At 45.2% G+C, this 14643-nt stretch overlaps 1 protein-coding gene across 7 annotated transcripts in view; it reads left to right on the plus strand.

Annotated features, from left to right (window-relative positions):
- The window catches only part of Grb10 (growth factor receptor bound protein 10), a 121439-nt gene that overhangs the window by 94123 nt on the left and 12673 nt on the right, over positions 1-14643 (plus strand). For all 7 annotated transcript variants that reach the window (XM_041669411.1, XM_041669410.1, XM_041669406.1 and 4 more), the window contains 6 exons: positions 3077-3233; positions 7781-7896; positions 8617-8685; positions 9015-9152; positions 9781-9891; positions 10506-10604. In XM_041669411.1, the coding sequence (XP_041525345.1) occupies positions 3077-3233; positions 7781-7896; positions 8617-8685; positions 9015-9152; positions 9781-9891; positions 10506-10604 (690 nt within the window). The remainder of the gene's footprint in view (positions 1-3076; positions 3234-7780; positions 7897-8616; positions 8686-9014; positions 9153-9780; positions 9892-10505; positions 10605-14643) is intronic.

Genomic DNA, 14643 nt, shown 5'->3' on the forward strand with positions numbered 1-14643 from the left:
CTCTGACTCCAGAGTTACCGCCTAGAGCCAGTCCCCACTGCCATACCAAAACTTCTTGCCAGTGCCAAAGTTGCATACGTGGAGCATCAGACTTTGTGTATTCCACTCATTGACAAAACAGTGCCCCATGGTTCAGATACAGAAAATAAATCTTGGGCAGATAGCTGGCTGTGTCAGGGTAGAACTGTGGGTCTCCAGCTTCCCTGCCTCCTAGTCCTGCACAGATTCCCGTGTGCCCTGGACAGTTTGCCCATGGAAAATAACTGCCAGAGCTATGGCTCCTACCCTGCTGCTGAAATGTGAGTTGCTGGGGGCCCAGAACCTTGATCTCCTTGAGAGAACCTTCTGTGTTCACCCTGGTTAAGAAATGAGAGCATTCAGTGTGCCTCAGAGACCCAGGCTGCTCCCAGGAGCTCTTGGCCCAAGTTCTTGCACAGACCTATGAAATATACAACCCTTACTTGATTCCTTAATGAGCGCCAGCACAGCTCAGAGGTCTGCTAAGGGGGCAGATGACAGTGTGGCACAAAATGCTCCATCTAGAACCCTCCTTTGAAAGATCCTGTGGAAGGAGGTTGGAGCCGCACACAGCATTCGCTTTGTGCCTTATATATTTGCTACAAAACGTCCCTTCTGTAGTTTCCAACATTTACCCAGATCAACACTGCTGGTATGTGTAATGGTTTTTCCAGAGTTCTGTCTTGGAGGTTGTTTGGCTTGCGGGCAGCAGGCCCTGTGGAGTTTGGGGAAATAGCCAAAGAATGGTGTGTCAGTTAGAGTCTATAACGGGAGGTGTGTGCTTTTCTGTCTGTTCTCTTTCACAGGCTTTGGGGTTCAGGGGGAGGGGAGAAAGTCTCAGCCTTTTTTTTTTTTTTTTTGCCCATCACATACTGCCCTGTCCTGCCAACCCAGCTTTTTGTGGGAATCTCAAAGACGTGGAGATAAACTTGTGACAGAGTACGTGTTAGCTTGTACTGGCCAGACTATATATAGATGGCGGGGGGGAGGCCCGCGGGCTGTGGAGCATCTGAGGGGAAAAAGAGGGAGTTTAAAGAAAAATGCAGTGGGCTCAAAACAGACTTTGAAACGTGGAGCCACGGCTGATCTGGGCAGGAAGAGTGGCGAGTGGACTTGGGGAGACATGAAACACATACTTCACCGCCACATAACTTTCCTGGAGGAGACAGTGTTTGCTGTAACCACATAAATGTTTCGAAGCTTAGGAAAGGAAGAGCATTAGGAGGCTGATCCGGGGAGTGGAAAGCTTCACAGACTCAGGAGGCCCTGCACACTGCAAACCAGAATATCAAATGCATTTCTACTTTCCAAATTTCTGTTTCTTTTATGTTAAAGCATTTTAGAAAGAATGTTCCTGCCTAGAGACCACAGACATATTTTCTTGATTTGAATTAAGTGTTAGTTCCTAGACTGAGTCAGTCATGTGAGCCCTGTGTAGGCTTCTGCTTTGCTGGGAGAGGCAAACTTTCACTGAGTGAGACAGAAATTCCAGAAGAGGGAGGGGTATTTTTCTTTAAAAGTGAAAGTGGGTTTGAAAGCAAATCCTGGTATTTTTCTGAGTCAGGGAGCGGCAGGAATAGAGAGGCCCTCTGGGTTCCCCCAGCTTGTCTCACATAGAGAAGTATCCTGCCTGACACCCCTGAAGCATCCCCACCCCCATCTGGGAGTTCCAAGCCTGAGGAATATGACCTCTTTCTCCCCAGCCTTCACTGGTAGGACCCTTCTCTGCTCTGTGAAGTGGGCGTAGCTCCTAGCCCTGGGGCCACAGTCCCCTCCCCAGTGCTGCCATTGACTCCCTTCCATAGAGCCATCCTTCTAAGCACATGAACTGAGGCAGAGAACAGGGCTACCAGAAGCAGGTTGTCTATGGCAGACTCAGCACTGAAGTTGCCGCTGATGGCCGCAGTTGGGGACAGAGATTACCGGGAGTTTGGTCTGAACCCAAAAGATGCACGTTCTCGAGCCTAGTGGCCTGTTGCTGTTTCGCTGTCCAGGGATTTCTGCTGCCGATCATGTTGTGTGCTGTTGATGTTGTCACCATTGTCATCAGCCTTAAGACCCATGGGGTGGTTACATCAGTCCGGGGAAGGGCACAGTTTGGCTGTTGGAGTGGTTGGATTCCTCCCTCAGGGACAAGTAAGATGGCAGGCGGACAGGAGCAGCCTTGATCAGGGCAAAGCCCTTGCTGGACCGTGAGCCTGACCTTCCAGGGAAGGTAGGAAAACACCAGGAACAAACTACCAGACAGTAGTCATTCGCAGTTTAAACTACCACCTTCTCCCTCCAACTGCTGTTCCCATGCTATCAAGGGAAGAGTCTTGGTAGCGCTTTGTTGTGGAGGGTTTTGTTGTGGTGGTTGTTTTTGTCTGTTTAAATACATCCCTTGAAGACTGCATCCCTGTCAATGGAGCAGGGACCATTTTTAATCTCTGAAATTTCTGCTATGCTTTTTTTTTTCCCTAGGAACTACTTGGTTTCCGTAGATCTGAATAGGACCTGGAAACTGTAGCTTGTTTTCAGTATTTTAGGAGAAGAGCCAAACAATTTCATGACTGTCTTCTTCTGTACCCCTTTCCATCGGTCTATCTATTTATCTCAACTTCCTCCTGGGCTTCAGGAACTAGGAAGGATGTCGAGAGAAAAAGAGCTGCAGGCCATTTGGACTCTGGGAATAGAGAGAAAGGGGTCATCACAGTTTAGGGGAGGAGGTGGGTCATCACAGTTTAGGGGAGGAGGAGGATCATCTCAGACATTTGTTGCATTTGTACAAGTGTAAACTGTCCAACCTGGAACCACTATAGTGTTTGAGAGAGTTCTGTGATTCTCTAAGCCAGGCTGGTGGCTTGGCTGTGTGCTGTCTATGCCTATGAGATTCCCGGTCCTTCCAAAGAGAGGGAAGGGAGCCCCATAGCCCTTGACCTACATCTGTGGAGCCCGAGAGACCACTTGTCCATGTGTTGAAACACTAATGTTTTTAACTTGTGTTTTATCTTGTCTTTTTTTTTTCTTGTAAATGCAAAGTTGTTTCATCTGTGCTTGTCCCTTTTGTGTGTTGCAGGATGTCAAAGTCTTTAGTGAAGATGGGACAAGCAAAGTGGTGGAGATTCTAACAGACATGACAGCCAGGGACCTGTGCCAGCTGCTGGTTTACAAGAGTCACTGTGTGGATGACAACAGCTGGACTCTGGTGGAGCACCACCCCCAACTGGGATTAGGTAGGGGACAGGTCGCCTGGCTTGGGAACAGCACCTGGGGACCTCAGTGTGTAATCAAATGGGCATGCCACAGCCAGATGTAAATGTGTCTCCATCTCCTGCCACATGGGAGGTGGTAGTAAGCTGCTCGGCATTCCTTCTGGCCCTTGCTTTCTCCTCAATTTCACTCTCCCTCCTTCCCAGTCCTCACCCTCTGATACTCTGAGAATCTCACCTTGGGTGCTCACAGCAGTAACTTCCCCAAAGGCTCAGCATAGGTGATAGATTCTCTAGGACTTGGTTCTTCTTCCAGAGCCTAGGGGTGCTTGGAGCCCATCGGCCAACTGGGTTACAGCTCCCCATCTCAGAACAGCTCAGCCTGTTCATAGACAGAAGGGAGCCATGGTTCCCTAGGGTAGCCACGGAGAGGCAGATACATTATAAAGGGCTCTCACAGTGCTTGCTTGGCAGCTTTCTGAGGCAACGCTTGCACTGCACACAGGCATGTATATATCTGTATCTTGCCTAGGAACAAGAGCGCATATTATATCATAAAATATTTGAAAACATGTACTATTTCCAGAACTTGCTGAGGTGCATTTTATAGTTTTATACATTTTTTTTAATTTATTTATTTATTTTTGTTCGATTGATTCATCTCAGACTTTTGTTTAAAGGTTTCTTTTCCACACCAGCTCCTTCCCTTGTTAGGGACTAAGTGAAGCACGTTTACCAAATGGGCTGGATTTTAGGGAGGATTCTGTGAGTTTTTAAAGTTTTTTAGATTCACCGTCTTGAGGTGAACAACCCCAACACAGGCTCCATTTCTGCCTTCCCAGTTCTCGTATTTCTCTCCGCGTGAAGTGTGTGTGTGTTGTTTTATTCAAACCTACCATTTAATTTTAAAACAACAACAACAACAAAACACAGCTTTGTAGCTCTTTAAAAGGAAATCCTATTTCTGCCACAGTCCCACAGCAGTCTCTTGTCAGGGTCCCACCGGTGGAAAGACGCGGTGCTCTGTGGTTCTTCTCAGAAAGCCCTGTTCATGTCCCAGCGTTAACCTGCCCTGCTGTGGATGAGTGAACCACAGACTTGTGGGAGGCTCTTTGTAATGGATGTTGCTCTAGGGTGTGTTTTTTGGGTCCTGGCCTAAAGAGTGGGGCCTCACCTCTGCTCAGTGTGGAACCACCCTGCCCCACATTCCTGGGTATTGCTGTCTCCGTGGAAACGACTCTCTTAGGCAATTCTATATTGAGTCTTCTTATTAGGGAGGAGGACACATAAAAGGGAAACTATAAGTGCAAGTCTTTCAGGCAGATTCTAAAACAGATTACAACACAAAACTGTTACGATTGGGGGCATGAAGCTAGCAGATAGCATTCTGATATTTTTGGTTTATATGTGTTCTCAGATTAAGGTTTTTCCAAACAATGCTACTGTGCTGATCTTAGCAGCTGAAATACTGGAAACTTCTGATGGACAGCACTTCCTATAAGGCCTCCCTGCTGGAAATTCTTTAGCCTTGGTGTGTGGGGACAGTCAGTGATTAAGGCCAGCAAGTGTGCTAGCATAGGGTAGATGGAGAATTCCCATCTGTTCAAGTGTGTGAGCTGCGAATCTCTAGACTCTCCCCTTCCTCCAGGAAAGTTTCCCACAGAGACAGCGCATAAAGAAATTTTACAAAATACACTTTTAAATGTGCAAAACAGTATTTTGGCGCTTCATCCCCTGCACTTGAGCATGGGATTGCAGCGTGGGGTCGTTTGGTTCCAGGGCTCTCACATTCAGGCCCTGACACGTTGCAAGCATCGAGCAGGAAGAGTCCAGGGATAGGGAGCTTTGTGTTTGTTCGAGTCAGGTATGGCAGTGCCTTGGACATGGACACCTAAAGAGTGCCTTTTGGTCCTCAGTGACCAGAAGGAGCCTACCCTGGCTTGGTGTTCCTTCCATAGCTCCCTGGCCATTCATTTGAAAACGCAGAGTGATATCTTTTCCCCATTAAAATATACAGATAGAAAGAAAGCTGCTGACTGACTTGGCGTCGAGGAGGCTTGGGCACCCTTCCTCGCCTGGTGCCATGATTCCCAGCAGTCAAGCTGGAGGCCTGAGACTTTCTACCAGGTGGGAGGGGCTGAGCCAAATGAAAGGCTGTACTGAGAGCCTTGTTCTGTGCTCTGTTCTGCACGATCTCTCCATGCCGTCTAGGATGGCCGAGTTTCTGCCGAGGCTCTAAGTAGCTATGCACTTTAAAAGCAAAGAGGTACAGTTTTCTCTTTGAGTTGTCTGATGCTCAAGCCTTTCTGTCAGAGTGAGGTATTGATACAGATGCTGAATATCATTGCAGATATTTGAAAAACAACAAATGGCCTTTGAGGAGTCTCCACTTCCTCCGCTTGAACACAGAGTAGTTTAGGAATATCCTAAAGAAAAGTATTGGTCCAGTTTTACTCAGAACCCCTGGAACAGCAGGAAGTTCACAGGCAGGCCCTTGATGGTAACAAGTTGTAGGCCACAGCTGTGCCTAGAGGCCTTCTACGGCAGCCGGAGGAAAGGTTTAGCAGGGCTTCTCCACTGTTCCCAGCTTACTGCGGAAGGAAGCAGGAGTTGACACTGCAGCTGGTTTGCATGAAGAGTCACAATGAGGCCCCTCTGGGGGTCACCAGACTGTCGGGGGAGGGGAGCGTGATCATTTAGGGCTGCATAGACCAGCTCAGTAGTCACTGGTTACCTGAAACCACAGTGGGGCCCAGTTTCCCCTGCTCCTTCCCCGGGCATCAGGCCCTCCCCCCTGTGTACGTGCAGGATGTGTGCAGCTTGCCCAGGAGTTCTCCCAGAGAGCTTCTGTTGGGGGTCAGAGCTGTAGAGACCACAGCGTTGGTCTTAGCTGGAAGCTCCCCCACAGGGTCCTTTGTGCTCCTCGGAGCTCTTTGGAAAGCACCACACATTTTGATTTAGAGCGAGCCACTGCATCCTTACTTAGGCGGCTGCTACCTCCCTTTTTACTCTGTATTTTAAATGGAAAAGTAATTTATTCTGTAAAACAACCACCCACAGGTTATGGGGTTGTTGAGTTTTGTTTTTAAGTTTGTTTAGAATATTTTCTCTGAGTAAAACTCCTAATGGAATTCACTGATCTGTTTTTAGACGAAGAAAGTCTGTTTAAAATGAATGAACTTAAGCCTGACTGTTTTTTTAAACCACGCATCACAGTTTTAGTCAATGCCTAAGTTGTGTGTGGTTGTTCGCATATGTCTTGAGGAAATATAACCCTTGTGTAAACATAAGCGTTCGTGTGTTACAGGGAGAATTCTCCCAGATAGAGGTAAATGGAAACTATTCTAGGTTTGCAGCAAGCATGGCTTTTCATGTGCTGTGAGCTTTGTATTGCCATGGGGACAAATTCTGGTTTTAAATATGTTTCTACCAAAATGTCCCCTTCTTACAGTATAAAAATGAAGGCCAAAGATGCATCAGCCCAGAATGTGCTCTTTGTAACAAAGGGGTCCTCACAGAGAAAGGCGCATGGCCACAGTTCTCCTCTTTGGACAGAAATTCTTTCTCCCAATTCTGAGACTTTTTAACTCAAAGTGCCTTTTTCCTAAGCGTCTCCCTTCTTTCCCAGCTGAGACTCAGCTCTGGCAACATGAGAGGCGTTGGAGATCTAAGATATAACCCCTGTGTTCACTTAATCTGTGTATGCCTGGCTGGCATCAGGTCACACACTAAGCCTGGGGTGGACTTACTGATACAGTTTATTCCATTGTCTGATGTAGTTAGCTCTCTGTCACTACCACCTCCATTATGGCTTTCCAGAAGCTCTGTGGGAGGAGCTGTGATCTCCATTCCACAGCTTCTCTGAACATGTTATTCCTATCAGCGGGGAGCAGGCTGAGTTCACTTGCCATGCTCCACATAAGGAGAGGTTCGGAGAGGGGACTAACCATCCTTTCTAGACCCTTACATAAGCTATGCTAAGAGGTATGTATGCACGTGTGTGCACGCACCTGGACACCATGCACAGCAAGTTATCTGTGTGGAGAACCTTCTTTTCTTTGCCTTCACACAAATCCAGCTGATGCACACATTCCGTGGTAGAGCCAGTGCTAACGGCTAGGTATGAAAGACGAGTGCTCTGTACATCTCAGTGCTTATAGTGTCCTGTCCACAGCTCCCCTGGTCTTAACACCCTGTCTCTTGCAAGGCCTCCTTGCCTGGGGTCTTTGCCTTTTCTTTGCTTTTGGGTGTTTTCCAGGTTGTGTTAGTTAATTTGCTGCAAGAGTTGAAATTTTGTAGCATGGGGGAAAAATCATTTGTGCTTCTCTCATCAATGTTGTGTTGATTCCAAGTGCAAAAGAAATATATACTTGCCAGTACTAACCTAAATTTTGCTTTTTATTGGATTTTAAGACCTCTTTTAGATATCCGTCAGCCTGGTAAAAAGAGGCTTAAATTTAGTGTCATTCCTGACATACTCTTCATTCTCGGTGCTTAAAGAACAGGTTTCGGCCTTGTAAAATTGCCCTGAAGTTTCTGTCTCAGCTCACATGTGATGTTTCTCCCCACAGAGAGGTGCCTGGAGGACCATGAGATTGTGGTCCAAGTAGAGAGTACCATGCCAAGTGAAAGCAAATTCTTATTCAGAAAGAATTATGCGAAGTACGAGTTCTTTAAGAACCCAGTGGTAAGTCTCCTTTTGGGGTTAACATTGTGGCTCTTGGAATTTGTACTTGGGTTGAATAGAACGCTACTTAGTGAAAGAGGCCTCACGTACAATGCCATCATAACTAAGTCATTAAGACTGGTGAAGGAGACTGTCTCCTTCCTCAGAGAGTAGAGATGGTCACACTAGAACATATTGATCCAATATTCAGCAGAAGAACTACTCATTAATCATTGCAAATACCAGATACTCTCTTGATTGTATGTTGGAATGAACAGCAATCAGTGATTGGCATCAACTCCTTGGTGTTTTGTTGGGTTTTTTCCCCCCCATTTCTTTTTTTAGGTGGGGGGGGGAGGTCATGTGACATAGTAGCAAAGCATATTTCGTGACATCTGAGCCTTTGGTTTTGTCCTGAGTCACCAGGCAGACTGACAGTCAGCTCAGGGAGATCACTATCCACTTGCGATTGTGATAATTCCACTGGTTTAGTGAAAAGAAAGAAAAGTAATGGTTTCTGGGTAATTCAGCCCAGTAAGCTTTTTGTACAACTGCGGTCACTTTGTTGTTATTTATTTTGTGGTTGTGATTTTCTTTTGATACTGATGTTGTGCAGGCTTTGATAAAAGAATGAGAAGGGCTGTTGTTTAACATACAAATGATTGTGATCATACCTGAAAAATTTTTAACATTGGCAGGTCTGCTGTCTATAATAAGCTTGTTTTCTCCCCTCTCTCTCAGAACTTCTTCCCGGATCAGATGGTCACTTGGTGCCAGCAGTCCAATGGCAGTCAGGCCCAGCTTCTGCAGGTACTAAGCAAAACCTCTTCTTACTGAAATAGACTTGTTGCAAATTTGAAATAAGGAACGGATTCTTGAAATCCTCCATCTTCTAAGGAAACTTTTAACATTATGTCCACCCCCTTGTGAAAGCCATTTGCTTATCTCTGTTTCAATACTAATTTTGCTGAGATTTCAAGAAGTTTGAAGGAAGAAAATTTTGCCTAACACCCCACCCAAAGTATTCGTGAAATGTCAGCTATATATAATATATAATATGTAATATTATATATTATATATAACTGCTTTCATTATTTTGTGTGTATATTCCCTAATTTTAAAAATTTGTTCCTCCGTAGAATTTTCTGAACTCCAGCAGCTGCCCTGAGATTCAAGGGTTCCTGCAGGTGAAGGAGCTTGGAAGAAAGTCTTGGAAGAAACTGTATGTGTGCCTGCGCAGATCTGGCCTCTATTACTCCACCAAGGGGACTTCAAAGGTAAAGTTTTAAAATATTTCATTTCGTCCTGTTCTGGGTATGCTTATTGTGAACTTGGGCTTAATTTTTAAATGCACCCGAACCTCTTTCATGCTAGTGATAACTTACTAATGAGCAGTTTATATATGGCTATACACAAAGGGATCAGTAATGTGGTCTGTCGGAAACTGAATGGCAGTACACACCGCAGCTCCTTCATCCCATCAGCCCTGCACCTCTGGGATGCCCAGGCATGGATCCCTACTGGTTGAGCCTAGACCCTCCTGGCTGATTGAGTCAGTGCAGGGATATATTTGGTTTTCTTAATCTTGAACTCGGTTCCAGGCTGGCCGTAGGATAGATGCTGAATTGTTGTTGTCCTGTATTCAGGAGCAAAATATGGTTTTGTCTTTGCTGGAGCAAATTTAAAAACTACATAGTTCATACAAAATAAAGTGAATCCGTTACAACATGTAGCTGACATTTTTAGCTTCTGTTTTTTGTTAGGATTACATGCTGTCATTTAAGTTTTCATGTGTATGACCAATGGAAAGATGAGAGTTGCAAAGTGACTACAGACTTTAAAATGAGCTTTTAGCACGATAGACTAAAAATGTGACCTCACACTTGGCTTGACTGCTGTTTGCAGGAACCCAGACACCTGCAGCTGCTGGCTGACCTGGAGGAAAGCAGCATCTTCTACCTGATTGCTGGAAAGAAGCAGTACAATGCACCTAATGACCATGGGATGTGCATCAAGGTAATCCACGGGATGCTGCCCTTAGGCTGGGGCTGGGAACCATGCAGAGGATTCTTCTGCCCACTATCTGGTTGCTGACGTAGTTTTTACACTGGCTTTACTGTGTGCTTCGGATTGGGTGGTTTTTGAGTAGTCTATGCTCTAGGAAGTACTCAGTGGACTTGGTAACTTAAGGCCAGGTAGCTGTTGGCCTCCTGGCTGCAGCTTTCACCTGGTCGTAGTAAGGAGAAGCAATGAAGAGAGGCAACTCCTGACCTGACACCTGATTATCTGTAGCCACTAAATGAACTGACACTGTCTGTGTGGGTGTCTGGTCGTGAGGACTGACCGCAATACTGACAACCCTCTATGTGTGTATATGGGAGCACTGCACGTGGATATATATGTGTGCCTGTAGTCCAGACACACAGATGTGGACATGTACTCATGTACACAGGCACAAACATGCATTCGTAATAAACCCTCACACACCATTGTACATAACACACACACTCCTTGGCCAAGCCTTGTTCTTTTCCTCTTGGTGAGATTGTGGCGGTGTTGATTTATCACTCACTACACTGGGTGTATATTTGCTCACTTTTGCACTGGTGGTGTTTTCATTTCTCCTCTAGCCAAACAAAGCAAAAATTGAGATGAAGGAGCTGCGTCTGCTCTGTGCTGAGGATGAGCAGATCCGTACTTGCTGGATGACAGCCTTCAGACTCCTCAAGGTATGTGACCCGAGGCTGCAGTGGCTGCATCTCACACAGAACAACTGGATGTGGGTCCATCCTGGCACAAAAACACTATGTTGTTCCTATCATGAACTCAATAGAATTGACGTAGCAAGTGTAGCTGTACATTCTTCTACTTAAGATCTCGGAGCCAGGTTTCCTAACTGAGCAGTGTCAAGTGTTTGTGGAAATGTATTCTTTGTTAGCATTATAGATCTCTGCCCACAAGATGCCCCCAATCAGTGGAGGCAGCCAAGAATGCCTCTAGATGTTTCCAAATGTCCTCTGAGCATCCAGAATTTAAAAAATACCCCACAGTAGACAGTCCTCAGTTTTAAGCCAATGTAAAGTCTATCATCAAAGTAACGGAATGTAAGCTATCATCAAAGTAACGGAATGTAAGCCAGCCCTGAAAGGAATACTTTTTATATGTTAAAATAATGAGATTTCTAGGTGTGGTGCACATACCTAGAATACCAGCAATTGGAAGTGGAGGCAGGAAGATTGTTGAGTTTGAGGACAGCTTAGATTTTATACAGAGACCCTTTCTTTTAAAAAAAAAATTAATAAAGAATGGTCTCAGTTTTAGAAAAACTACTAAGTAAAAACCAAGTGTATATCAATATTAGGATGTCCTCCATTTCTGGGTAGGAGAAAGAGGCAAAGTCAAAATATGTTTTTGACTCTTTGGTACAGGAAAAAGAAAGGTTGCTGAGAGATAACCCCACTACGAAAGTAGCGACAGATGCTAGAGACGAACCTTTGTATTTCTCTGTAGGTCTGGGTTTTTGTTTTGTTTTTTTTTTAACCTGAAAATGTGTATCTTTAAAGAAGGCAACAAAAGAAATAGAAAAATGGTATTGTACACTATAAAACAATGTATTTTATTAAACTGGCAATACATAATCCAATCAGTAGTCTTAAGTTCTAAGGTACTGTGACATAGCTAATCCCAGGCAGAAGTGACTGGGACAGCACCCACTGAGTGCAAATCAGGAGCTCTGACACCATGGTAATGCTAACATGACACCATTAGCCTGTTCTGAACGTGCGTGCCTCTGCGCCCAACCTCTTGTCCTCACAGCGCTTTGTGTCATGATTGTCTCATTCACAGGTAACAACACTGAGGCTGGAGGGATGGCCGCTGGGGTGTGGCAGAGCCAGGTTGAGAGCAGCATTCTGGCTCCTGAGCTCACTTCCTAAGTACTGTGCTTTGCCGCCCTCCCCGAGAGCCCTGGGCAGTTGCATGTCCACTTCCTGTTTTGTTTTGGTTTGGTTTGTTGTTTTGATACAGGGTTTGTATGTGGCCCATGCTGGCCTTAAACTCGAAATATCTTTCTGTCTCAGCCTCCCCGGTATTTTGGATAGATTTGATTCTGCATTGAGTTCTAGTGCCCCAGCTACTTACAAGTATCATTTGATCCAGTGATCCACAGATTCCAAAGGTCTCGGGATACATCTTTAAGGGCACTTCTTGCAGGAGGCAGTGCCATACTTAGGAGTAGCCAGTCTCCAATGAGGTTATAGTAGAATTTTTTTCTGCTTCTATCATAACTCATTGTCATTCCTAAGCAGACCATAGGATGTGGATGGACAGCTGTGTGATTGTTGCCTACCATACCCCAAACTGTTTCTTCTCTCCATGTATTCTCCTGGTAGAAGTTGTCATAGTTAAAATTGGAAGACAAGGTTGGGCAGGTCATGGCAATACAGCCTCATACTGCCTTCAGAACAGGAAGTTCCAAACCATAGGAAACCTAGAACCTCACCTGTTTCTTATACCTAATAACTTCCCCCAAGGCTCTTCTTAGATGTGAGCAGCAGGCTGTAGAAAGCAAGATGAGGCAGGACCCATAATCCCAAACCCTAATTGAAGACAAGGACTTCTAGGCCCTCAGGATATAATAAAGGCTCTTGAAAATGCCAGTTTACCACTTGTGCTTCTGGCTCTGTGTGTGGGTTTGCCTCTGTCCATTCCTCCTACCTGTCTGTCTATCTTTTGCTAGGCAAGCACCCTACCAGTGAGGTCTATCCTCAGGCCTCTTTGTACACATTTTTAGGCAGAGTCTCACTCAGTAGAGTGCCCAGGCTGGGCTTAGGGTTTCTCTGTAACTTAAGCAGGACCTGGCTGATCCTCCTGCCTGAACGGGGATTGGCACCCATGTGCACTCTCTCTCTTTGCTTGAGGCCATGCTTCCTTATGGACTCCATGTGTCCTGGTGATGCCAGAGTCTCCCTTGGGCTGTTGGGGAAAGCCACCAATTGGGGACTTCGAACTAAAGATTACAGACTTGCTGTAGCACAGATAACAAAATGTCAGACTGTATCTTCTCAGGATTAGTGTTAAGGTCTTGGTCTGTAATGCAAGAACAGGCCCTTGAGCCTCTTGCTTGCTAGACATAGGCTTTATTTTTCCATCTGGAAAAAATGAATTCAACACAGAGTTTTCCTTGTTTTATCACCTGGTGAACATAGAGACCCTGGAATCCTGAATCATCATGTGAAGTCACCTCCCACCCTCCTTAGCCCTGTCTTGTTACCATTTCTGATTAGTGGACATGGACTCGGTGCTAGCAGTGTTGAGACAGTAGTTTATATCATGTTGTGATCCTGTGGCTTCAAGAAGGAAAACTTTGTTATTTAAAGTTAACCAAGGATGATCTTATATCTGTAAGTGCTTTCATAGATATGCTTTCCTTTGAAAAAGGAAGAAAGCCTAATTGCTAAAGGCATTGCTGTGCTCAGCGTTCGATCTACTTAGTGGACAGTGCAGAACATGGAGTCGGCTTGTGCTCTGCATCCTTTTCTGTCACATCATTGAGTCGTTTCTTGGACACAGGACTGTGCCAGAGTGTTAGAAAGTTGTAACAGTTACCTACTTCTCCTGTTCTCCCTCCTTTTAGAAAAGTTTCTTAAACTGACGTAAAAATTCCCTCCACACAATGTCGTGCTGTGTCAGCACAAGAGCCTGTCATTGTGGTTGCTTTGGTTTTAAATTGCCCCACCCTGAAAAGGCAATTAGGTTCATGTTCAGCAAGACAGCAGACCACCAAGAGGCACAAGGAGCCTCCTAGAAAAAGTACTTTGACAGTAGGACTAGCACATTGGAAACAAAGAAGAAATTCACTGCAGCACTGTGTAGCAGCTAAATAAAGGAATCAAAGTCATCGCAGCAGTGAGAAGGGCATACAGGGCAAAAGATGGCGCTCGGTGGAACGAGGTCAGAGAAGCCTCGCCTCGTGGAGCATAGGCATGCCAGGGAGGGCATAACACCAGGAATCATAAAAGGACTGGGGTGTCCCAATGCTCTCAGCCTTTCCTCTCTAGATGTCCCTTGTGCAAATACTCCCTCCCAGGTTCTCCTTTAGATGCTGAGACTTAGACCTAGGGTCCCACACAGGAGTCCTTGGTTACTGGAGGAGACAGCTTCTCCTCATGGCAAAAATGCAACCATAAAACCAGTGGGACAAGTTTGACCTGAAGCCAGTTGTGTTCATAGTGAGAGTGGATCCATTTGTAATCCTTCAGTCTGAGATTATGGTTTTTACCTATGGTTGTGATTAATTACCTATTGATGTTAAAATACCCTTTGTTTTATAAAATATTATTGAGACCAAATGGAAGCTTTGGGTCAATTTTTGTGTGTCAACGTTAGTTATCTAATTTGATAAATCTTAGGCAATTGGGGCTTTTTTTCCCCACCTGCCCCAAATTTATTTCTTTGTCATATATGGAATGTAAACATTCTGGATTTAGGCTTTTCCTTGCATTCTTGCCCTAAAAAAGTCAAATCAAGTGGTTCTCAAAGATTTTCATAGCAGAATTCCTCCCCATTTCACAGCAAAATCTGTAACTCCCCAGTATGACAAACAGAAAAAAAAAAGGCCTGATTTTCTTTTAAATGTATTTTATTAGAATATTATAGATGGCAGGCATTCCCCCAATCTTAGTAGCTTGTAACAGCAAAGACTTACTCCTACCCTTGGCCTGTTAGAACTTGACAGAGGGAGTCAGCCTGGGTTCCCATGGCCAGAAG

Source organism: Microtus oregoni, unplaced genomic scaffold (genome assembly GCF_018167655.1).
Source record: "Microtus oregoni isolate MIOR12 unplaced genomic scaffold, Mior012 000019F_ref0000042, whole genome shotgun sequence".
NCBI classification, from domain to species: Eukaryota; Metazoa; Chordata; class Mammalia; order Rodentia; family Cricetidae; genus Microtus; species Microtus oregoni.